At 55.1% G+C, this 24903-nt stretch overlaps 3 protein-coding genes across 3 annotated transcripts in view; 1 reads left to right on the forward strand and 2 right to left on the reverse strand.

Moving 5' to 3' along the window:
• Positions 1-24903, reverse strand: part of LOC137463965 (zinc finger protein 208-like) — a 1270300-nt gene that overhangs the window by 846235 nt on the left and 399162 nt on the right. The window contains exon 2 of the mRNA XM_068175306.1: positions 20604-20977. Within this exon, the coding sequence (XP_068031407.1) occupies positions 20604-20977 (374 nt within the window). The remainder of the gene's footprint in view (positions 1-20603; positions 20978-24903) is intronic.
• LOC137463966 (zinc finger protein 271-like) overlaps positions 1-24903 on the forward strand; it is a 1077684-nt gene that overhangs the window by 645177 nt on the left and 407604 nt on the right. The gene's annotated exons all lie outside the window — the stretch shown is intronic.
• Positions 9665-15957, reverse strand: LOC137463990 (olfactory receptor 14J1-like; the record flags this gene model as incomplete). Its single annotated transcript, XM_068175324.1, has 2 exons — positions 9665-9827; positions 15278-15957. Coding segments are annotated over 2 exons (843 nt in total), but the record flags the coding sequence as incomplete, so codon positions are not given.

Here is a 24903-nt window from a genome sequence, read left to right on the forward strand (position 1 = left end):
CCATATTCCCAAAGAACCAGCAGCACATCCTGATGAATACGGCGAGTTACGTGGATGGTTGTCAGCTCCACTTCCTGCCTAGAAATCCTGAAATTGCTTCTAAATGCTGCTCCTTCAGCTCCTGGACACCTTCTCACACAGAGCTGGGGAAAAAAAATCCCCTGGCCACCGGCTAAAAGGTGAGTTATGCCCAAGTTAGAGCTCTGTGGGAAATCTCTGTCCCTCCCTGACATTTTAATGTATCTGTACATGGGGGTGTGCATGGATGTGTCTTGTATACAAAGGAAGGAGCGTGCAAGCAACAGGACTGACACTTTCAGTGTCCATGCTATTCCATACCTATGGGCACAGAGACATTATGGAAACCCTGGCAGAGACAGGGCCTTCTGTCCATGGGTACAGAGACATCCAAGAGCCCCTGGCACACACAGAGCCTTCTGTCCATGGGTACAGAGACATCCAAGAGCCCCTGGCACACACAGAGCCTTCTGTCCATGGGTACAGAGACATCCAAGAGCCCCTGGCACACACAGAGCCTTCTGTCCATGGATACAGAGACATCCAAGAGCCCCTGGCACACACAGAGCCTTCTGTCCATGGGTACAGAGACATCCAAGAGCCCCTGGCACACACAGAGCCTTCTGTCCATGGGTACAGAGACATCCAAGAGCCCCTGGCACACACAGAGCCTTCTGTCCATGGGTACAGAGACATCCAAGAGCCCCTGGCACACACAGAGCCTTCTGTCCATGGGTACAGAGACATCCAAGAGCCCCTGGCACACACAGGCCTGGCACACACAGGCCTGGCAGCACAGGTTGATTTCCCCACAGGCTGAAGGAGATGAGAACACAACATTTGCCAACACTGACTGCAAGCCACAGCTCTGGGTGCTCCCTGTGAACCTCAGCTCTGGGACCAATGTCTGCCCCAAGCTTCAGGGGCTGCAGTGGGAGCCTGGCTGGGCTCTGCCCTGGGGCCATCCTGCAGGGACAGCTGCAAACAGGGAGCATTCTCTTGCCACAAACAGCCAAGCCAGGGCTGCAGGGCAGCTGCTCCAGCCCAGACTGCACTGCTGAGTGCTGTGCTCTGGGGCTGGGGCTCCCCGCACAGGGGACTGGACTGGTGTGCCAGAGGAGACAGAGAAGCTGCAGCTTCAGCCTAACTGAGGTGGGTGCGTGGGCTGGGAAGAGTGGGGAGGCTCAAGGGGATTCACAGAGCTCATCCTGCTACAAGGACGAGGACAAGGGAGTGGGAACTCAGCAGTGAGGAGAGCTGAGGGCTGGAGAGCAGCTCTGAATGACACTAAAATCCCACTGGACCTCTGAGACATTGCTGCTCCTCAGCCCGTGACAGGATGAGTCCCTAAGCCTGGGGCTCAGCCTTCCTCGTGGTGAGGGGCACCAAGGAAGGCAACAGTGTGATGGAGACTGCCATGGGCTGGGAATGCACCGGGGGAAAAGAGGGAGCAGTTGGGAAGTACAAGGCAGGTGGGGGAGAGAACAGTTCAGAGAAGGGCTGAGATACAGCTTGAGCAAGCTGCAAAATGTCATTTGGGGTCATCCCAGATTGATTTCATTTCAGAAGCTATTGAACAAGTTTATTTTGGGGTGGTGTCATGTTTTCCCTGGGAGGTGTACACTCTGCACACTTGAGCTGTGTTGCTGAAATGCTCCAGCAGGTCTGTGCTGCAGGTCACCCCATTTCTTCTTTGGCTGATTGCGGCCCGGTGCTGAGCTCCAGCAGAGCCCTGGCAGAGCCCAGAGCAGCCTCAGCACCCGCAGAGCCCGGCTGCAAGGAGAGAAACCAGAAAGCGCCCGTCAGCTGAAGGCTCCTGTCCCCTTGTCCCAGCCGCCCGCGGTGCCCAGGCCATGCTGGCCGTGCCCAGAGCTGTGCCCAGAGCTGCCCATCCCTGCTGCCTTTGGGAGCAGAGCAGGAGGGCAGGACATGTGCCCAGCCTGCAGCCAGCCACGGCACATCCAGCCCTCAGCAGCTGCCCAGAGCAGGATGCTCCTGTGCTCGCTGCCATCTCCCCAAAGCTCTGATCCCACCATGCCAAGCAGACGGGACCCACCTGACGCCATCCCCCGCTGGAAGAAAAGCTGGTCCCAAACCATGTCCTCAGCCTTCTCCAAGGGCACGGCCCATCCATGCCACAGCTGCTCCAAAGCACTTCCCCATCCAGACTGGACCCCAGCTAGAATGCTTCCTCTAGAAAAACACACAACAAATTATTGAAAATAGATTACAGACAAAAAGGGGAACAAGAAAAAAGGTCAAAAATCATATTACTGTCAGGGACTTGAGGAAGGTCCAACCCCTGCATGCCAGGGAAAAACCCACCCACAGGTGAGGGAAGCCCAGGCTTTCTCCCTTCCCCCCTGCACTGCCCCCCAAAATAACGGTGATCCCAAAGCAAACAGGGGCAGTGGAGCAGCCCAAGCCCTTCCTTGCCTGCAGAGCAAAGCAGCCCCTGCACAGGTTCTGGAGTCCCACCTCTGCTCCCACCACGGGGGTTTGTTTGTGTTGGGCTGGCTGCCCCAGCCCCAGCCCGGGGCACGGTGGGTGCTGGGGGCTGTTGGCAGGGCCAGGAGCCCACTCCCATTTCATCACCACCCCAGCCCATCCCCCCAGCCCTGACAAAAGCAGCCTGGCAGCCGACTGAAGGATCAGCTGCATCCGCCCCAGCAAAGGGGGAACCTTTGTTTCCTGGCCAGGCTGTGCAAAGCCCAAATCTGGGAGCATCCCCCTGCGTGTGGACTCACCTGCTAATTCCCTGTGGAGCCTGGCTTTGGAGAAGGTGCCAGAATCGAAGTCCATCATCCTCAGCTGCCAGTGACCAGGTGGAGGAAGAGGTTGTCATCCTTGATGTCATCCTTGCTGTCCCCAGCAGCAGCAGCCCCACCTGGTACAGCTTCTCCAGGGGCTCCTTCTCCTTCCCTGGGGGTGAGCCCAGGCTGTCAGGGTTCTGCCCAGGGCCCCAGCTGTCAGGGAACCAGGACAAGCAAAATCAGCTCAGATGGCAGCCACCAGTGCTGGGCAGAGCAGCTCAGCTCCAGCACAAGGGCTGCGTGTTCCCATCTGATGACCCCTGGGCAGTGACACAGGCAGGACAAAATGTCTGGGTTCCTTTGCTTCTGATTGCCAAGGCATGTGTGGAGCTGCAACTTACCAGGGCCTTGCATCAAAGTGTGCCTGTGGCTCTCTCCCTTCTTCTAGGGCCGATCAATATCCTGCAGCCAGGGATCACATAACAGCTCTTCTAACGAGGGCCTGTCCGAGTGCAGCATGGATAAACACCGCCTGATCAGATCTTGACACTCTGGGCAGAGAAACCAGAACCCGCCAGTCAGCTGGAGAAGGCTCCTTTTGGCTTTGCCCCACTATTCCCGTGCCCAGGCCATGCTGGATGTGCTCAGAGCTGGGCCTAAACTTCCCCATCAATTCCCTGTTTTGGAGGAGAGCAGGAGAGCAGGACATGTGCCACCTCCTCAGCAGCTGCCAGAGCAGGATGCTCACGAGCTGCTGCTGTCTCCCAGCACTGGCATTGCCCCCGTGGCCAGAGATGAGGATCCACCTTGAGAGAGCCGTTGTGGCAGCGAGAGCTGATGGTCCCAGCTGATGTTCTGGCTCCTCCTGAAAGGGTGCTCCCCGCAGACCATCTGGTGCAGCAGGATGCCCAGGGACCAGATGGTAGCTGGCTTGCCGTAGTAAAATCGAAAGTGGGTCCATTCTGGGGGCCTGTATGACCGTGTTCCTGTGGAATACAGATGGGGTTCATCAGGGGGATGCTGCTGCTCCCAGAGCCTGGCCCCAGCATCCCTGGGCGTGTGGGGGCTGCCCCAGTGGCACACGGGGTGACCCGCTGCCCTCTCGCCAGCACCTGGGACTTGTGTACAGACTCGGGGTTGGAAAAGAAGCCACTGGGGTTGGAAGAGGGCAGCAGAAGTCCTGGCAAGGCCCGACCATGAGGAGGAAAAACCCACCCAGTGCTTGGGAAAACCATGCCTTCATCCTCCCTGCCAGCACTGCCCAAAAACATCATGAATCCAAAACAAACCAGGTGAGTGGAGCAGTCCAAGCCCTTTCTCACCTGCACACCAAACCGGCTGGGACACAGGTTACGGCCCCCCTCTCTGCTACCCCCACCCACCCGTGTTTTTGTCAGGCTGGCTGCCCCAGCCCCAGCCTCAGTCCTGCCCAGAGAGGTGGGCAAAGGCTGCCAGCAGGGCTGGAAGCTGGCTCCCCACCCAGCCCTGCTCAAATGCAACTCAGCTGAAATCTCAGAGCCATGAAGGGCAGCAAAAGGGAGAATCCCCGCTGCCACAGCCAGCTTGGGCTGTGAGATGTTGGGCCATGAGATGCCAGGACCGAGAGCACACCCCTGCATGGGCTCACCTGCAAAGCGAGTGTAGGCTGTGTCTTGCAGGTAGGTGCCACAGCCAAAGTCAATCAATTTGGCCTGCCTGGTGGCCAGGTCAACCAGGATGTTCCCTGGTTTGATGTCCCTGTGCAGGACCCCACAGCTGGTGCAGTGCTGCACGGCCTCCAGCACCTGGCGGAACAGATCCCGCGCCACCTCCTCGGACAGGTACCCCCGTGCCCGAATGAAATTGTGCAAGTCCTGAGAGTGCTCTGGGCGTTCCAGCACGATCAAGATGTCGTTGGGGAGCTAAAGCCACTCCAGCAGCTGGATGACACCGGGGAAGCCAGTGGACACCTTCTCCAGCAGCACGATCTCCAGGGGTGCGCTGGTGCAGTTGGGCTGCGGGAGGAGCACGATGCCGTCAGTGGGGCTGATGCCGTGCCAGGGGTCAGGAACCCCTCACCCAGCACGGGATGCTCTGTGCCCTGCGCTGGCCCCACGCCCGCTCTCCCTCGAGGCGTCCTGGTGGCTCCCACCCTGCCGGGCCTCGGCTCATCCCCGCCCGGCACGGCCCGGCTTCTGCCGCTGGCCCCGCTCACTCACCAGCTCGCCCCAGTGCCGGACGCGGTTCCTTGGCACCCTTTTGATGGCCACCTGCAAGCCAAGAGCAGCAGCGGGCTGAGCTCGCCGCCCGCCATGCCCAGCCTCAGCCCCAGCCCCAGCTCCAGCCCCATCCTCCTCCTCCTCCTCCTCCTCCTCCTCCCCCCTCTCCCCCTCTCCCTTCTCCTTTTCCTTCTATCCCACCTCCTCTCCCTCCTCTCCCTCCTCCTCCTCCTCCTCCGCCCGCCGCCGGCCCCGCCGCTCACCGGGGCGCCGTCCGAGAGCCGCGTGGCCGCGAAGACGCTGCCGAAGCCGCCGCTGCCCAGCAGCGAACCCAGCCGGTACCGCTCCTGGAGGCCCTGCTGCGCCTTCCCTGCGGGCGGGACGCGGCTGTCAGCGCTCGGCCCGGGGCCAGGAGCGGCCCCCGAGCGCCCCCCGACCGCCCCGGGCCGGCCCTCCCCAGGCGTTCGCTCCCGGCAACGGGACAGCGGCGGCTCGGGGGCGGCGGCCGCGCTGCCGAGCGGCGGAGCTCGGGCCGGGGAAGCCGCAGCGGAGGCGGCGGCAGCGGCCGCGCCGCGTGTGTCCTCCGCGGGGCCCGGGAGGAGCCGGGGCCGGGGCCAGGCTCGGGCCAGGCGGAGCCAGAGCGAGGCGATGCCGCCCCAGGCGCAGGCACCGATGCCCGCCCAGAAGCGCCACCGCCAGCACGGCCAGAGCCGGGCGGAGGCGAGACCCCGGCGGGACGGCCGGGGGCGGGGATGGGGCAGCCCCGCCCGGAGCCGGGGGCGGGCCGGGGGCATGGCCCGGCCGGGAATGGGGAGAGAGAGAGACTGGGAGAGGAGGGGACAGCGGGAAAGGGAGAGCGGGAGACGGTGCGGGACAGCGGGAGAAGGAGCGGGAAAGCGGGAGAAGGAGAGGGAGAGGAGTAAGAATCGGAAGTCGACAAAATCACTGCTGCCGCTCCTGCTGCTGCTGCCGCCGCTGCTGCTGCTGCTGCAACTGAAGCTCCGGGGCCGTTTGTCCCCGTGTCCGTTTGTCCGTTGCCCGCTCACCCCCACGCCCAGCCCCCCGCTCCCCGGGGGCAGCCCCTGAGCCTGTCCAAACACGGGAACTTTGCCGTGTTCAGCCCAGACCCAGAGTCTGGACTCCTGCACGGGGGCAGAGGTATCTCCTTGGTCGCTGCCGTGCATTGTCCCCGCTGAGGATCAAACCCTGTCGGGGCACATTTCCTGGCTGAAGGATTCCCTGGTCCTGGCCCTGCACTTAAGGCTCCAGCGTTGCTTTCCAGTGAATACTGGAAGGCAAACTGTGTGGCTCATGGTACTTTAGAGTGTCTAGAACTCGCTAAGTCACTGATCTTAGAGGTGAGATGCATTTGGAATTAATGGGATGGAGAAGTAGTGCAAGATGGAAAAAGGCAGCAGAGAAATAAATAGAGGAAAACATCTTGGACTGTTTCTTTCAATTTTCATTTCACTTCTGGAAAGCTGTTTCAGTTTTCCAGGAATCTTCTCCACAGTCCTGTTTGCTCTTCTCAAGAACCTTTCCTGGAGAACCAGGTTGAGCTCCTGTCACAAGTTGTGCCACCACCTGCAGCTTCTCTTGGCTTTCCACACCATGTGTGCAGCAGGACTCTTGCAGCAGAGCAGGACCAAGGTTTGGAGAACTTGACAGCTTGTCCTTTCTCTTCCTGGAGAGCTGGGGAGTTGTGCCATTGGTGAGGTTTTCATTGTGACTGTTCCAGCCTTGGGAAACAGGAGGTGGAACCAGGACTTGTTAGGGAATACAAGCCTGACTGAATGCAGAGAAGGAATCTCCAGAGCCCGCAGCCAGAAATGGAGAGTTGTGTGATAATCATTCCCACATCTCCATGGACACCTGGAAAGTGATCTAGAACATGAAAATGGGACAGAGGGAGTTTGTTTCTGTGTTCAGTTTGGGTGATTCTACATCTCCAGAGCTGGTATAAATCAAGAGCACAGTCAGTTCATGATAAGCACCAGAACAGGCTGGACCTCTGAGAGTAGGTGACCGAAAGGATTTGAAAAGGAGAAATGCAGGGAATGACTTGGTGGACTGTGCCAGGAGCAGGGCAGGTCCCGCTGCAGGAAAAGCCCCAGGCCAGCCCCAGCACAGGGAAGGCCTCGGGCACAAGGGCAGAGTGCCGTGCTGGGAGCTGTGCCAGGGAGAGCCTGAGGCACCAAAGGCGCCTTGGCAGCAGCAGCTGCTTGCAGGGCATGGCCAGAAGCCTCCCTTGGCAAGCCGGCCTGGTGGCCAGCACTGCAGAGCTGCTGCCTCAGGGCTCATTTCTGGCTGGGCTCTGCCCCAGCCCACAGAGTGTGACCTCAGCCCTGACTCTGCCACGGCCCTTGTGCCTGAGCCCTGCAAAGCCCAAAGGTCACCTGTGCCCCCCTGGCTGTGCCAGCCCCTGGGGCAGGGGGAGGAAAGGCAGAGAAGGGGCTGGGTTTGGCTGTGGGATGTGGGGTCCAGCAGAGACCATGAGGAGTCGAGGCAGTGGATGGAGTGCACTGAGCAGCCCCTTCTGTCCATGCAGTCCTGGAATGGTTTGGATGGGAAGAGCTCTGCAGTGCTCATCTCATCCAAACCCCGCCATGAGCAGGGACATCTTTCACCAGATCAGGTTGTTCAGAGCCCTGTCCCAGCTGGACTTGAATGTTTCCAGGGATGGGGCACTGACCACCTCCCTGGGAACCTGTCCTGGTGTATCACCACCCTCATCATCAAACATTTCCTCCTTATCTGTTCTTATCTGAACCTCCCTTCCTTTAGTTTAAAACCACCCCCCTTTGTCCCGTTGTGCCAGGCCCTACTAAAACCTTTGTCCACCCTTGTATTCCCAGTGAGCCGGGTTTCCATGGCAACTGCCAGGACAGGTGACACAGGTGTCACCCCAGTGAGGGCTGCCATGGAAACAGTGCCCAGCACTGCCCCTTTCTGTCTGGCTGACCTGGCCTTTGGCCCTGGCCCTGGCGTTTGCTGCTGGTTCCGCGGCGCCTGACCGGCCAGCGCGGCACAGGGCAGGTGGCCATGGCACAAGCCCCCAGCAAGGGATCCCCTCTGGCTCTGGGCAGTGACAGCAGCCCTGAGCAAGGGGCCAGGGCAGGTTTCCATGGCGAGCAACCATCACAACGTCTCCAGGAGCAGAGTGACTCTTGGCACGGAACTTTGCCGTGCTGTCGCTTAATATTAAATCTGGTTTTTGTTGATCCCTTGCTGGAGATTTTTTCAGCGCTCTCAAGCCCTCGTTGGTAACAGGGTGAAGGAGCCCTGGCCCAGGCTCTGGCCCTGGGGGACACGGGGACGCTGCCGGGGGGTCCCTGTCCCCCTGTCCCAACCCCACAGCCCCAGCTCCCATCCCCGTGTCAGGCTCTGGGGTCGATCTCGTGGAACATCCTCTGGGGGAGGCTGCGGCGCCGGGGGCGGGGGGACCCGGGGGGACAGGGGACCCCGCTGTGCACGAGCAGCGTTGGACTTCTCTGGGGGAACTGGGAGGGGGGGCTGGGGTGGAGTGACCTCCCCAGTGACCTCACACAGCCCCTGTGATGTCACACACACCCCTGTGATGTCACACAGCCAACTCTGAGATGCAACAGGCCACCTGTGATTTCATACAGGTGTCCTGTGAGGTCACAGCCTGCTCTTTGAGGTCCCAGTCTGCTCTGTGATATCACAAAATCTGCCCTGTGATGTCACAGCCCAGCCTGTGATGTCACAGACACCCTGTGATGTCACAGCCAGCCCTATGATGTCACAGCCACCTTTGTGATGTTATGCAGCCTCGCTGTGATGTCACAGCCTGCTCTGTGATGTCAAAGTCTGCTCTGTGATGTCACAACCCACTCTCCATTGTCTCAGCCTTCTCTGTGACATCACACAGCTGCTCTGTGATGTCACAGAGCCCTTTTCTATGATGGCAGAGTCTTCTCAGTGGCGTCACAGCCTGTTCTGTGATGTCACAGTGCCAGCCTGTAATGTCACAGCCGACTTTGTGACATCACAACCTCCTCTATGATGTCACAGCCTGCTCTGTGATGTCACAGCCTGCTATGTCATGTCACATAATAAACCAGTGATGTCACAGCCAAATATATGATGGTCTGTGGTGTCACACAATCACAGAATCACAGAATTACTGGGTTGGAAGAGACCTTTAAGGTCATCAAGTCCAACCCATGCCCTTACACCACCTCAGCTAAACCATGGCACTGAGTGACACATCCAGTCTTTTTTTAAACACATCCCATGACGGTGACTCCACCACCTCCCTGGACAGACAATTCCAGTACTTTATCACCCTTTCCATAAAAAAAAAAAATTCCTAATATCCAACCTAAATTTCCCTTGGTGCAGCTTAAGACACTGTCCTCTGGTTCTGTCAGTTGCTGTGAGGAGCGAGAGACCGACCCCCACCTGACTGCAACCACCTTTCAGGGAGTGTGGAGAGTGATAAGGTCACCTCTGAGTCTTCTCCTAGCTGAACACCCCCAGCACGCTCAGGCATGCCTCACAGGACTTGTGTTCCAGACCCCTCACCAGCCTTGTTGCCCTTCTCTGGACATGCTCCAGCTCCTCCATGTCATTCCTAAATGGAAGGGCCCAGAACTTGACACAGCACTCGTGGAACGTTGCCAGTACGGGGGAAGAATGCCAAGTACACCAGTGCCAAGTACAGGGGAAGAATCACTGCCCTGCTCCTGCTGGCCACACCATTCCTGATCCAGGCCAGGAGCCATTGGCCTTCTTGGCCACCTGGGCACACTGCTGGCTCATGTCCAGCCCGATGTTGACCAGTGCCCCCAGGTCCCTTTCTGCCTGGGCACTGTCCAGCCACGCTGTCCCCAGCCTAGAGAAGTGCAGGGGGTTGTTGTGGCCAAAATGCAGGACTGGGCACTTGGCCTGGTTTAACTTCATCTTATTGGACTCTGCCCATCCATCCAACCATTCCAGGTGTCCCTGCAGAGCCGTCCTGCATTCCAATAGATGGACACACGCTCCCAGCTTAGTGTCATCTGCAGATTTACTAATGAAGGACTCAATCCCCTCATCCATGTGGTCAATAAAACATTGAACAGAGCTGGCCCAGCACAGAGCCCTGAGGGACAGCACTGGTGACTGTCCCCAGCTGGATGCAGCACCGCTCACCACCACTCTCTGGGCCGGCCATCCAGCCAGTTCTGAACCCAGCACAGAGTGCTCCTGTCCCAGCCGTGGGCTGCAGCTTTTCCAGGAGTGTGCTGTGGGAGACAGTGTCAAAGGCCTTGCTGGAGTCCAAATAGACACATCCACAGCTTTTCCTGCATCCACCAGGAGGGTCACCTGGTCATAGAAGGAGACCAGGCTGGTCAAACACGACCTAGCCCTCCTAAACCCCTGCTGGCTGGGTCTGACACCCTGGCCATCCTGGAAGTGCTGTGTGATGGCACTCAGTGTGAACTGTTCCATGACCTTACCAGGTACTGAGCTCAGGCTGACTGGCCTGGAATTACCAGGATCCTCCTTCCCACACTTGCTGTGAATGGGCGTCACATTGGGCAGCTTCCAGTCATCGGGAACCTCACCAGTGAGCCAGGGATGCTGGTAAATGATGGAGAGCGGCTTGGCAAGCTCATCTGCCAGCTCCCTCATCACCCTGGGGTGCAACCCATCTGGTCCCATGGATTTATGAATATCCAAGCAGAGCAGCAGTTCTCTGACTGCCTCCTCTTGGATAACAGTGGCCCACTCTGCTCCCTGACACCATCTACCAGCCCAGGAGGACAGTTGTCCTGAAGGCAAATTGTCTTCTCACTAAAAACTGAGGCAAAAAATGGCATTAAGCACCTCTGCCTTCACCTCATCTGCAGTTATTAAATTCCCTTCCACATCTAATAAATAACAATGGTTGGTGTTACCCTTCCTTTAACCAGTGATATATTTGTAAAACTTTTTTTATTACCCTTAACTGAAGCTGCCATTTTAAGTTCAAACTGAGCTTTGGCCTCCCTAATTTCTTTTATATATACCCTAGCAAGTCCCTTAAATACTTCCTGAGAGACCTGACCCTCCTTCCATAGATGATACATCCTCTTTTTATTCCTAAGTTCCTTCAAAACCTCCTTGCCCATCCAGGCTAGATGTTTGTCTTGTCGAATCGTCTTTTGGCACACAGGAACAGTCTGTTCCTGTGCCCTCAAGATCTCTGTTTTGAAGCATGACCACCATCCTGAAGTCCCTTGTTTTTAGGGGCTGCTCCCCAAGGAATTCTCGGAATAAGTCTCCTAAGTAGGCCAAAGTCTGCCCTCCGAAGTCCAATGTAAAAGTCTCATTAGTGTTCCTCCTGACTTCACAAAATATTGAGAACTCTATAATTTCATGATCACTGTGCCCCAAGTGACTTCCACCCACCACATCTCCCACCAGCCCATCTCTATTTACAAACAACAGATCTAACATAGTCCCTCTCCTGGTGGGCTCACTCAGCAGCTATGACAAAAAATTGTCCTCCACAAACTCTAAAAATTTCCTGGACTGCCTCTTTTCAGCTCTATTGAGTTCCCAGCAGATGTCCAGCAGGTTGAAGTCACCTACAAGAACAAGGGCTGATGATCCTGAAACATTCTCTAGCTGCTTGAAAAATAACCTGTACACCACTTCTTCCTGGTTGGCTGGACGATAACAGACTCCCAGTAGGATGTCAGCCTTGTTGGCCTTCCCCCTAAGTCTTACCCATAGACATTCAATTCCATCATCATTAGTTTCAACAACTGTAGAATCAAAAGACTCCCTAATATAAAGGGCCACCCCTCCACCTCTTCTCCCTTTGCTGTCTCTCCTGAAGAGCTTGCAGCCATCCAGTGCAGCGCTCCAGCCATGTGAGTCGTCCCACCCTGTTTCTGTGATGGCAATTACATCATTGCTCTGCTGCTGCACCATGGCCTCCAACTCTTCTTGTTTGTTACCCATGCTGTGTGCATTGGTGTACATGCACCTCAGCTGGGCTGCTGATTTCACCCCTAACTCAGGCTTACCACCCATGAGCCTGCTTCCAGACAACCCAGCTGCATCCCCTTCCCCTTCAGACCTAGTTTAAAGCCCTCTCAACAAGTTTTGACAGTTCATGAGCTAAAATTCTTCTGCCCTTCACAGAAAGATGGAGCCCATCTGGTCCAAGCAGGTCAGGTGCTATAAAAGTTGCCCCATGATTAAAGAATCCCAAATTTTGTCGATGACAACAACCCTTGAGCCACTCGTTGATAATGTGAGCTCTCCTATTGCTTTCACCATTTTTCTCAGACTCCAGAGGGACTGAGGAAAAGACTGTCTGTGCCCCTGTCCTATCAACCACCTGACCCAATGCCCTAAAGTCCCTTTTAATTGCCCTGACACTCCTCTTTTCAATCTCATCACTGCCAGCCTGGGGTATCAGCAGTGGGCAATAATCAGAGGGCTGAATCAGCCCAGGCAGTGTGTCAGTGATATCCTGTACCCGGGCCCCAGGGAGGCAGCAGACCTCTCTGTGGGGTGGCTCTGGTCAACATATGGGGCCCTCTGTTCCCCACAGGAGGGAGTCACCCACCACGATTACCCTTCTTTCCTTTTTGATGTTAGAGGTGCTGATCTGTCTCACAGATGAATCATAATTGAGAGGTTCACTGGGCAGATAATTTTCTTCTAAACCATCTGGCTGACTCTCCAGATCCAGGGGATCATACCGAATCTGAAATGGCACCTGGCTTGGGAGAGGGGGTTGAGAGGGATTTTTATTATTACCTCCTCGAGTAGGTACCCACTCCCACTCCCCTTCATCAGCCAGGTGTCCTTCTATATCCTGACAGTGGGAGGTGTGGGAGACAGCGGGAACCAAGGAGAGCATTGCTGCACTGCCAGACCTCATGGAACCAAGGATCCATTGTGACACTGCAGGGCCCTGGGGCACCACGGTGCCATTGTGACACTGCAGGGCCCAAGGATCCAAGGGACTTTGTGACACCAGAGGGACATTGTGACACTGGGAGGCCTCATGGAATCATGGAGACCATTGGGACACTCTGGGGCCTCATGGAACCGTGGTGACACCAAGTTGTCTGGGGGTGTTGATCTGCTGCAGGGCAGGAGGGCTCTGCAGAGGGACCTGGACAGGCTGGATCCAGGAACCAAATCCAACAAGGTGAGGTTTAACAAGTCCAAGTGCCAGGTCCTGCACTTTGGCCACATCAACCCCTGCAGCACTACAGGCTGGGGACAGAGTGGCTGGACAGCAGCCAGGCAGAAAGGGACCTGCAGGGACTGATGGACAGCAGGCTGGACATGAGCCAGCAGTGTGCCCAGGTGGCCAAGAAGGCCAATGGCTCCTGGCCTGGATCAGGAATGATGTGGCCAGCAGGAGCAGGGCAGTGATTCTTCCCCTGTGCTCAGCACTGGTTGGGCAGCACCTCGAGTGCTGTGTCCAGTTCTGGGTCCCCCAATTTAGGAATGACATGGAGGGGCTGGAGCGTGTCCAGAGAAGGGCAACAAGGCTGGTGAGGGGTCTGGAGCACAAGTCCTGTGAGGAGTGACTGAGGGAGCTGGGGTTGTTTATCCTGGAGAAGAGGAGGCTCAGGGGAGACAAGGCGCTGTCAGGGCACAGGTTGGACTTGATGATCTCCAAGGTCTTTTCCAGCCTTGCTGATTCTGGGATTCTCTGAAACCACCCTTGGAGCAGTTGCAGGAGGAGCCCTGGGCCTCCTCTTCAGAAGCTCCAGCAGCCCAGGTCCCTCAGCTTCTCCTCACAGCCCCAAAGCCCATCCTGTCAGTCCTGCAGAGCCTCTGCAGCCCCTCCTCATTGCCCAGAACAGGCAGCCCCACAGCCAGACACAGCAGCCCAGATGTGCCCCCCTGGCCTGGGCTGCCTCTGGCAAGGGAGCAGCACGAGGCACTGCAGGAGCCTGCAGACAATTCCTGCAGCACTTGTGGGATGATCCCGCTCCCCAAGGGCCGTTCCCATGGTGCCAAGTCAGGAACTGGAATGGGGAGTGGGGCCAGAGAGGAAAGGGCAACCAGGGATGGGTTGTTTACAGGGGAGGGAAATGGGCTGGGCAGTAGGAAGAAATTTATAGCAGAACGAGTAAAGAAAGCAAAGGAGAAGCCAAGGAAATGCTCAGGGCAGTTTGGGGGTGGCTGCCAGGCAGCCCTGGCTCGGAGCAACAGCGTCTGCAGTGGGACAGGAAACTTCCAGCTGATGGGAACAAACTTTCTGGCTGACTGCAGAGGCCAGGACAAAGCTGAGTGGTTTCCCTGGCGTCCCCCAGCCCTTCCTGGCCCCAGGGGCTGATGGCATTTGTGCTCCCTCAGGTTCATGTCCCCACCGCAGCAGCATGGGGGTGCTCCCGCCTGCTGTGTACAATGCAAACAGGGGCTCCTGAGCCAGCGCTGCCGTGGCTGTGCCTGCAAGGATGCGGCACCTGTGTGAGCTGGGGGAGAGACCAGGGCTGCAGAGGGGGGATGTTGTTGGCAGCTCCATGAGGACGCTCTGGGACGCTGCCCTGGGCTGTCCAGCGCACTGGGGAGGGATCAGCCCCTGCTCTGCTGCTCCTTCCCGTCTCCCCCAGGGCCCTTGCAGAGCACCAGCCATGCTGTTTGCCCCCAGCCTGCCCACGGCCAGCCTGGGGCTGCTCACGGGGGTTTTCTGTGCTGAGCATTGGCCTGGCCGTGTTCTTGAGAGAGCCTGGGCAAGGAGCCTGGAGCCCCCAGGCCCTGGCCTGAGGCGTCAGCGCTGCCCCAGCAGTGCCCATGGGCTGTCCCTGCTGCAGCCCCGGCACTGCCACCCCCAGGACTGTGCCCGGCCCCGAGAGCACTCAGGCCCTGCAGCAACACCAGGGCCACCAGGGCAGCGGGGCAGGGCCACGGGAGCAGCACTGGCAACACCAAGTGCTGCTGCTGCTGGGCACAGCTGCTGTGCCAGCACTGATCTGCCCCCAGCTCTGCACACAGACATTGCTGCTGCAGCTCCAGAGAAGGCAACAAAAGGGCATCTCTGCAGAAAACTTTGCTGGGATATTCTTGAATTCATTTAAAGCCACCGAGAGTGCAGCCCCTCATTGACACAGTCTGTGGCCACAGGGAAGGTGGAGTGAAACAAAATGAGAAATGGCACAAACAATGACATTTCCTTGTGGACAATATGGAGTAAGTAAAACAAAGAAAAAGAACCTCCAAAATGAAACCAACAAGAAGTATCAAAGATGATTTTATTACAAGTGATTTGGCAGAATTGGCCAGCAGTTTAATGTCCCTGAAAGCATCCAGTCTATCAGTGTCCACACTGCAGCCTTGAGCTCCTGGTTCCTCAGGCTGTAGATGAGGGGGTTCAGGGCTGGAGGCACCACCGAGTACAGAACTGACACTGACAGATCCAGTGATGGGGAGGACATAGAGGGGGGCTTCAGGTAGGAAAATGCTGCAGTGCTGAGGAACAGAGAGACCACGGCCAGGTGAGGGAGGCAGGTGGAAAAGGCTTTGTGCCGTCCCTGCTCAGAGGGGATCCTCAGCACGGCCCTGAAGATCTGCACATAGGAGAAAACAATGAACACAAAACAACCAAATGCTAAACAGGCACTAACACCAATGAGCCCAAGTTCCCTGAGATAGGATTTGGAGCAGGAGAGCTTGAGGATCTGGGGGATTTCACAGAAGAACTGGCCCAGGGCATTGCCATGGCACAGGGGCAGGGAAAATGTATTGGCCGTGTGCAGCAGAGCATTGAGAAAGGCACTGGCCCAGGCAGCTGCTGCCATGTGGGCACAAGCTCTGCTGCCCAGGAGGGTCCCGTAGTGCAGGGGTTTGCAGATGGACACGTAGCGGTCGTAGCACATGATGGTCAGGAGGGAAAGCTCTGCTGAGATGAAGAACAGAAAGACAAAGAGCTGTGCAGCACATCCTGTGTAGGAGATGGTGCTGGTGTCCCAGAGGGAATTGTGCATGGCTTTGGGGACAGTGGTGCAGATGGAGCCCAGGTTGCTGAGGGCCAGGTTGAGCAGGAAGAAGACCATGGGCGTGTGCAGGTGGTGGCCGCAGGCTACGGCGCTGATGATGAGGCCGTTGCCCAGGAGGGCAGCCAGGGAGATGCCCAGGAAGAGGCAGAAGTGCAGGAGCTGCAGCTGCCGCGTGTCTGCCAGTGCCAGCAGGAGGAAGTGGCTGATGGAGCTGCTGTTGGACATTGGCTGTGGCTGCACATGGGGACCTGTTCAGGCAGAAAGGACAGTGAAGAGTTAGAGGAGATACCTGTAACCAAAATCAAAGCCATTTCCCATACACCCTACTCTGGAACACACAGACATGGTTTTAGTGTTTACGAGACCTGGGATTTTCTTTATAAGCATCCCCATATCACTGCTTGTATTCTTGGATATCAGAAACCCTCAGCATTTCCACTGCCTCCAGAGAGAACAGAGCAAGTTCTGTGAGGCAAAGTGATGAGAGGAGAGTGAGGGCAGATGGTCTGTCATTCTGACCTCTTCAGAGTTTCTCCGGGCTTTAACCTCTCTCAGGTGGAGGGTTATCACTTTCGCACGCTTCTCCTAAAATATCACCATGTACTGCTGAGACCAGATGGATCCAGCACAGCCCAGCTCCACATTTGTAGCCAAGGACTCACATTGCTCATTTCATCAACCCAACAGCATTTTCAGTGTCACAACACCTCTGCCTTTCCCCATCAATTTTATAACTCAGAGATGATCTAGGACAGGTTTGCATCCTGGATTGGAGCTCCCAGCTTGGACTGAAATCTCAGGGTGACTTCCAAGTGTCCTTCTGATGGCACTGGATGAAGGGAGATGCAGCTCCTTCCCTGGCTGCACTGACAGCATTGCCCAGAGCCGGGCACTGGGGACAGCTGTGTCACCCTGAGCCAGCTGTGCCCCCTCCCAGAGCCCCCAGTGCCGGGCAGCTGCTCCCAGCCCTGTGCTCTGCAGAGGGAACTGGGCCCGGGGCTGCAGAGCTGCCCCACGGCTCTGCTGCAGCTCTGCCTGCACAGGAGGGGCTGCACGCCTTGGAGCCCCGGCCCTGAGGGCAGAGGCTTGGCTGGGGGGACAGGAGGGAGGGGGCTTGTTCAGAGGGAGGGGCTGCACTGGAGGGGATCCTCTGGACATCTCTAAACTCTCCCTGCCACAGCATTTCTGGGTTTTGTTTTCTCTCCTTCCCTGATCTTCTCTCTGCTTCCTGGGGATTTTCCTCCTGCAGGTGTTTCCCTGTGCCTGAGCTCTCCCTGCCAGCACTCACAGACCCCAAATCTCTGTGCACTCTCCTTGGCCTGACAGAACCCTGCCTGTTTGCAGGGCACTGGCTGGGGGCAGGTTCTGTTTGCAGCTTGGAGAAAGGACAGCTCAGACTGAGCCTGATGGCTCCAGCAGAGGTGATGCTGGTGCTGTCCATGGGCAGAGTGGCCGCAGGCACATTAGGGATCTACTGTGAACTGACTGATCACTAAAAGTAACAGTTTGGATGTCTCAGGTGCTTGTCAAAATTCATAATCAATAATTCATAAAAATCCTTTATTATTTATCTTTCCATCCCTGCCATTCTCCAGTAGTAGGAAACTGGATACAAAGTCTTTGGAGATTTCCTCATTTTTATCAAAATCCTTGCCTTGGAAATATTCTATGACTGATCAGAACCCCTCAGCATGTCAGAGATTCATGAGCATTTACCCCCCCCCCCCCCCCCCCCCCCGTACCAAAAATACTAAAGAGTTGTACTCACAGGGTCTGTGGGCATTGGGATGTTCCAGCTGTAGGAGATCACTCCAGGAGCTGCAGCTGCATTGTCCTGCAGCCAGAGGTTCCTGTGCCAAGGGCTGCCAGTGATTCTGCCCCAGGCACTTCTCAGCACCTTCCCAGCCCTGACTGATGGAAGCTCTCTGTGCCTCTGTGCTGTGCCCGGGCTGGCTGCAGGCACTGCCCCAGCCCTGCTGGGCTGGGAGAAGAGCTGCTCATCCAGAGAAATGTGCTTTTGAAGCTCTCCTTGGTTGCCAGGATCACCCTCTGTGCCAGGAGCCCGGCCCAGCTCAGCAGCACAGACACAGCACAAGGACTTTAATGACCCTCTGGGGCTTTGTGCTCAGGCCCTGAACATCAGGCCCTGAGAGGGAGCTGCAGAAACCTCTCCAGAACTCCAAGTCAGAATCCAACTCCAAAGTTTATTTGACTTTTAATGGGTCCCACTGAGGGACACGACTGAGAAAGTGTCCCCAGGCCCCAGGCAGAGCAGAGAACTGGAGGCACTGATGACAGGTGGGGACAAAGAGAAGCCAAGTCTTGGTGCCCTGGGGCACTGCAGGCTCTGTGCCACCAAGGGCTGTCAGGAGACACCTTGTCCTGAGGCATTGGGGCCTCCTGGCACAGCCCCAGCCAGGCTGGGCACTGTCAGCCCCTTGTCCTGCCCTCAGCATCCCCCCTAGCGCACATCCCAGTGGCCTCAAGGATCTGCTGGAAGGAGTCCCTGGGGAGCCTTGCTCAGGAATGGCCCTGGGGGCTCCTTCATGCTCCCAGGGACTGCAGGTTTTTCAAAGCACTTTGGCTTTGGCTTTTGCCTTGCAGTCTCTGAGAGCTTTGTGCAATCATGGCCTCCAATTATCTGCTGTAATTAGTCCCTGGAGAGGCTTTGTCAGGAACAACACTCAGTGGGGCTCATTAATGCTTCAAGGTACTTCAGTTCTTTTAAGGTACTGTGTTTCCCTTTTGATCCAGACTCTGTGAGAGGTTTGTGCAATCATGGCCCCAATTATCTGCTTTAACGAGTCCCTTGAGTGCTTTGTGCTGACACTCAGTGGGGCTCATTAATGCTTTGAGATACTCAAGGAGTTTAAGGTGCTTTGGGTTTTCCTTTCCACACTGAGAGGGTTTTGTGCCATTTTGAGTCTCTGAGAGGTTTTATTTTTTTTTTACCATCCTGGCCTCCAGTTCTCTCCTCTAAGGACTCTATGAGGAGCCTGTGTTGGGGATGGACCTTTGTGGGTCCCATTTATGGTTTGAAACTCCAACAACTTCGGGGTTTTCTTCTGGCTTTGACCACTGCAAAGGTTTGTGCAATTTCCTCTCAGGCCCTGAGGTTCAAAGGCTCAGCTCCAGATGCACCACGGGGCTTATTAGGATCAAGCAAGTCTTAACAAACAGTGGCTGTGCCTTGATTTCCTTTGCTTCCGTGCAGTTCATCAGGAAGGTTTCCTGCTGCTGCAGTTATGGGGAAATATTTCAAAGAGTTTGTAAGAAATATATATTCCTATTTTAAAGGTTGTCTTTTATTACTTTTCTTATTACTAGAAGAGGTGATTGCAGTATTCACTGATATTGATCCTGGGACTCTCCTCAGGAGATCTGGCCTGGTCAGAGAAGCTGTGCCTTGAGCTCTGACCCAGTGTGGACAACCGTGCTCCACATTCCCCAGCCTCATCTGGTCTCTCCTTACTCACCTGGGATCTGCTTTGCTTAGCAAACTGGCTGCAATCAGCCAAAGAGGGATTTTCTTTCTTTTATTTTTGAAGCACTCTAAAACTCCTGAGTTTCCCCAGTAAAATCAGACACCCTCCTCAAGTGTGTGCCAAGCCCAAGGTGCCACCAGGGCCACTGCAGACCTGCCCTGGGCCAGCTGTGAGGGTGGATCATCAGCCCAACCTGCACTGGGCCATTGCAAGGGGCTCTTGCCATGGACACTGCACTGACCCCACTGCTGCGTTTGGGTGCCATGGCAACCCTGATCACTGTAGGTTTCCTTGGGAACCACCCCAAGGAGCCATTTCTCAGAGCTCAGAGAGCCCTGGAGCTGTGACCCTTCCCTGGGGAGCCTGGGCAGTGCCCCAGCAGCCTCTGGCCAAAAACCTTTTCCTGAGATCCAACCCAAGCCTGTCCCTACTCAGCTGCAGCTGTTCCCTCCCATCCTGTCCCTGGGCATCAGAGTGAAGAGATTCCCACAGCTCCAGCCAGGGACCCGCTCCCAAGGCTGTTGCCATGGCCACCAGGGCTGGGACCAGCTAGGGTGCTTGGTTTCCAAGGGCCGGTGTTCAGGAATGGGATTCCCCAATTTCCTGCTCCCGCTAAAACTGTGCTGCCGCTCGCTGCCCTCTGGCTTCCAATGGAAAGCACAAAAGACAAAGTTCCTGGGCTGGGATAAGAACAATTTACTGGGAACAGCAATGAGCCAAGGAACAAACAGGAACAGAAACAATATTGATAATAGAAGGGATAAAAAAAACAATTTACAGGGAAAACTACATCACCACCAACTTTCTCTTCCCAGCCATGTATTTCCTCCTGCCTGGAAAGGACACCCTTCTCCTCAGGCAGAGAGAGAGAGAGTGCCTTTCCTGCCCCTGGCAATGACCTGAGGTGAGAGTGAATATAATGACAGGGCCACAGCCAGACCCTCATGTTCTTTGATCCCACATCATGTCATTGGGAGGGGCAGGAAAAGGGAAAGATGTCTTTCCAGCATGGATCACAGGGAACATGGATCACCAAGACTCTTCCCAATATGGGTTCTCCCATGGGGGATGAAGCTGGAGCAGTGCACGAAGCTCCTCCTTCAGTTGGGGCACTCACATGGCTTCCCTTACCGGTGCCTCCGTTGGTGTTGGGTCAAGTAGAGCTCTGGGTGAAGCTCTTCCCACACTGGGGACACTTGTAGGGCCTCTCCCCAGTGTGGATGCGCCGGTGTGTGAGGAGGTGGGAGGTGCGTTTGAAGCCCTCCCCACAATCAGGGCAGCGGAAGGGCCTCTCCTCTGTGTGAATGCGCTGGTGCAGGAGGAGATTGGAGCTGATCCGAAACCTCTTCTTACACTCGGGACACTCGTAGGGCCTCTCCCCAGTGTGGATGCGTTGGTGGATTACAAGGTCAGAGCTGTACCTGAAGCCCTTCCCACACTCCCCACACTCGTAGGGCCATTCCCCGGAGTGGATCATCTGGTGGCGGATCAGGTTGTTACTCTTCCTGAAGCTCTTCCCACACTCCAAGCACCTGTAGGGCTTTTCCCCCATCTTGAAGCTGCTGATGGCCCACCAGCTCTGAGCTCTGGCGGGAGCTCTGTCGACCTTCCTGGCACAGGGTGGATCTTTCCTCCTCAGAGCACCCTGGCTGGGCTTCCAGCTCCTCCTCCTGCGGGATCTCCGGGACTTTTCCTCCCTTTTGGATTTCTGCACTGTGGAGCAGCTCAAAACGGCCTCTTCCATGAGGTTCTGCCGCAGGGATTTGTCCTTCCTGGCCTCCATCCTCAGCTCCTTGTCTGGGGGAGGAAGGACAACGAGAGGGTGGGATTTGCCTCCGTGCCATAGGGAAGGCTAAGGAGATCCTTCCAGTGCATCCCCGGCAAGATGGCGTTGGCAGTGAGGTTGTCCTGTAGTCGGGGGCCGTGCTGCGCTGGGAGATGGAGCAGGAGAGAGGGGGAAAGGGGCAGTGACTTCCTCCTCACCTGCCTGGGTGTCCCAGGGTTCTTTCCTCTTCCTCGCAGCCTTCTCCTCCATTTCGCAATGGTTTGGAGAAGGAAAATTCAGTTTTGGGAGGAAAACAAGGGATGAGCACATTGAGCCTTGTACTGGTTTGAAGGCAAACCAGGAGGAGAGTCTAAGCCAGAATTACAATTTAATAAAAAAAAATCAATATCAAGGCAATGATACAGAAACACTGGCTTAATCTGACAGAGTCAGGATTTAACCTGACACCCCCGTTGGTCAGGGTGGAGGTAGCCGTCTGATGAAATGGAGGCTCCAGCCCTGTTGGAGTGATGATCATGATTCTGTCAAAGCAGTGATCCAGCAGAAGGGATCACCTGATGGGTCTTGCTCTGAAGGTCCAGTGGTGGTTATGGGGCTATTGTCCTCTGGGAATCCAGTAGGCAAGGTGGTCCTGGTGTTGCAAGGGTGAGATTATATCCAGGTAGGAATGCTTGGTTCCTCCCCCTGGGCGGAGCATCCCACAATGGGATGATGTAATTTTATCAGTCCTGCAGTGGCACTCAATGGCCCATTAACAGAAGATAGCCCCTGGAGGGCGTTATCAGGGCTGAGCCATGGAAGAGATAAAGAACACTGCCCCACCTGTTTATCACAGTTCATGAAGATGGTGACTGAAAACATACTTTGGGTTACATCTTACATTGCACCCTGAAACAGTGAGGCAATCCCTGCTCGGGGTGGGGGGTGAACACCACCCCCCTTTCCAAACTGGCTCAGGTGTAAAACCCCCACCCTGGGAAGGCCACATACACAGGGGACAATGTCACACTTGCCCCACCTCAGGGGAGGTCTCTGTCCCTGTCACTCCCTTGCTCTCCCCCCTTTTCTCTTTCTTCCATCTCTCCCTCTACCTCACATTTACTGTTCAATAAAATCCACTTGGGATTTGGTCTCGTTAGCATCTTAATTGGGGCAGAGGCATCTCTCTAACAATTTTATTAACCAGATTGAGACATTATTTTGGTGCAGTGAGTTCAGGGCACTGTTGTCTGACCCCAAGTGCCTTTGACAAGAGCATGGTTCCCTCCTCTCAGGAGATTCTGGCTCTTTCTGGAGGAACTCTTGGACACCTGGAGGCAGCTTCTTCTGTGTGACTTTTGGGAGAACTTATGAGGAAAATGGCTGTTGTGGGTGGCCAGTGTAAAGAAAATATTTTGTTGTCCTCCCTAGAAAAGTTTGTTAAAATCACTGGAGGAAAGGGAGCAAATGATACCAGCAAGACTGATAAGGATCATTCACCACAAGGTGAGGAACACAAGGCTGTCAAAAGTCCTAGTGATTTATTAAAGAAATATGGATATTGATGTAGTACTGATATCCAACTGTGACGGGCAAAAACTATCTAACAGTTTAAAGTAAGAAAGTGTATGTTTATTACGATGCCAGGCAGCGTGCAGGATAGCTCTCAAATACACACTGCACCTTTCAAATGATTACAGAGTCCTTTTATCCATACAAGTATTGAATACCCAAAATGCAAATACATATTCATAATTTTGGTGCATCCCATTCCTCACTTTGTATGCTAATCATTTCCAAAGCTATTAAGCATGTGTAGTTTGTTCCTTGAAAAGGGTCAGTGGTCCCTTTCATGGGGAGGGGTCCCAAAATGAGGAAGTAAATGAAGTCTTCCTCATTCTGACCTTTCTACCTTTTCAATGCAAATAGGACAAATGAACCTTGGTAGAGCTCCCATTCCCTGTCTTCAATTGGTTTCAGAACAGAGGAGGCCCACAACTGTCTTATGTTCCTAAAAGCTATTTGTCAGTTTCTATATTCTTCATTATAAACCCAGCTAACTAAACATCGTGTTGACAAGCAATCAATTATTAGTTAACTACTAACTCTTAACTTCATCAAGGCCTACTCATTTGTTTTAATTAACTCTAGTAAGGCTTATCTCTAACTAAAATCTTAGCTCCTCTAAAATCTCTAAATCCCTTAAAGTTTATGTTTCACTAGAAGAAACCCAGCTCAAGTAGCTAAATTCCCAAATAACTCCCAAATTCACAGGCTTGTGGGCTTTGCCAAATGTGAGAATAATTTTTTTCTTCATCCCTGTCACCATTGTGACAGCTACACAGAGCTTTCCCTTCCTTTTAATAATCTGTATTGGGCCAAATTTTCACTTTTATCAGAACCTGCCAGCAGCAGAGCTGGAGCTGTGCAGGAAACGATGAAATTTGGAATTGCCACAGAATTGCTTCTATTGTCGGTTTGCTCATTTTTGGGATTTGTTTGCATTTCCATCACAAGTGACTTGTGGGAATATCAAATATTCATCAAAGTATTTTATGCAGAGTTAAGTTTGATTTCTGCTGAGATTATTTTGTCCGGTGCCCAGGGGATGCTCCAGGGCAGTCTGTGCCTCTTGTCCTGGCAGATGCTTGGGAGGAGCTTGGGGGGTTGTCCCTGTCCCTGTCACCCCAGGCCATTCCCCAAGGGGTGTCCCTGTCCCTCTCACCCCAGGCCATTCCCCAGGGGGTCTCCATCTCTCCATCGTTCTCACCCCAGGGAATGCCTGGGAGGGTCTCCCTACCTCTCACCCCTGTGCCAGGGGAGTGCTCAAGGGAGTCTCTGTCCCTCTCAGCCCTGGGGGCGCTCGGGAGTTGAAACAGGCTATTTTACAGGGTAAATTTAACAGGGTAGAAATCCATGTGTATTTAGGTGAAATGTGCTGCTTTGAATCATTAGTAGCTTGCCAGCCTAGATAAAATACTGCTAGCTCCGCTGCTGAAACGTGGATGAAAAATCGATCCCACAAATCCCGTACGGAGCTGTAGAGACTGTGTGTTTATTGCAGCGCTGGACACGTGGGGATCCTTCCCCTTCAAAGGGCATGCACGCCCCTGTGTAAGAGACGGTCCCAAGTTCCCCTCATTTTTGCCTCACGTTTGCCACAATGGCAGAGACTGAGATCCTGGAGACCCCGATCGGAGTTCTGGCTTGGAGAGGTGGATGATTATTTTTGCAGGTGTATTTGCTGTGCCACCACGGACCACTGCTTTGAGCAGGGCCTGGCAAGGAGCGGCTTGTTCTACCTGCTTACACCTGCTTCACAATACCTGCTCAACCCACGAATTTTCCCACCTCTTGGCCAAATGAACTTTCTGGGGTAACTCTGGTGATCTCCCACGGAAGACCCCTCATCTGCCTCATGACCACTGTGACGGACAGAGATTGAAGCCCCTCCCAAAGACTGAGACTCAGACCCCTACCACAGGGAGGAGGGCTGGCCTGATCAATGTGAGATGTTTGCCCAGGTGTGGTCGATGGACCAAGAAGACAATGGCTCTCGCTCACTGCTGATAACATGACCTGTTCCCCTTTGGTGGCTTCAATGGACATTCATTGTCTTCTCCCCATCCCCCCCTTCCACAGAGGACTATAAAAGACCCCTGAGATAACCAAGATTTTGAGATTCTCCCTGATGTGACACGGCTCTTTGGGAGCCACTGC

This window comes from Anomalospiza imberbis, chromosome 33 (genome assembly GCF_031753505.1).
Source record: "Anomalospiza imberbis isolate Cuckoo-Finch-1a 21T00152 chromosome 33, ASM3175350v1, whole genome shotgun sequence".
Lineage (NCBI taxonomy): Eukaryota > Metazoa > Chordata > Aves > Passeriformes > Viduidae > Anomalospiza > Anomalospiza imberbis.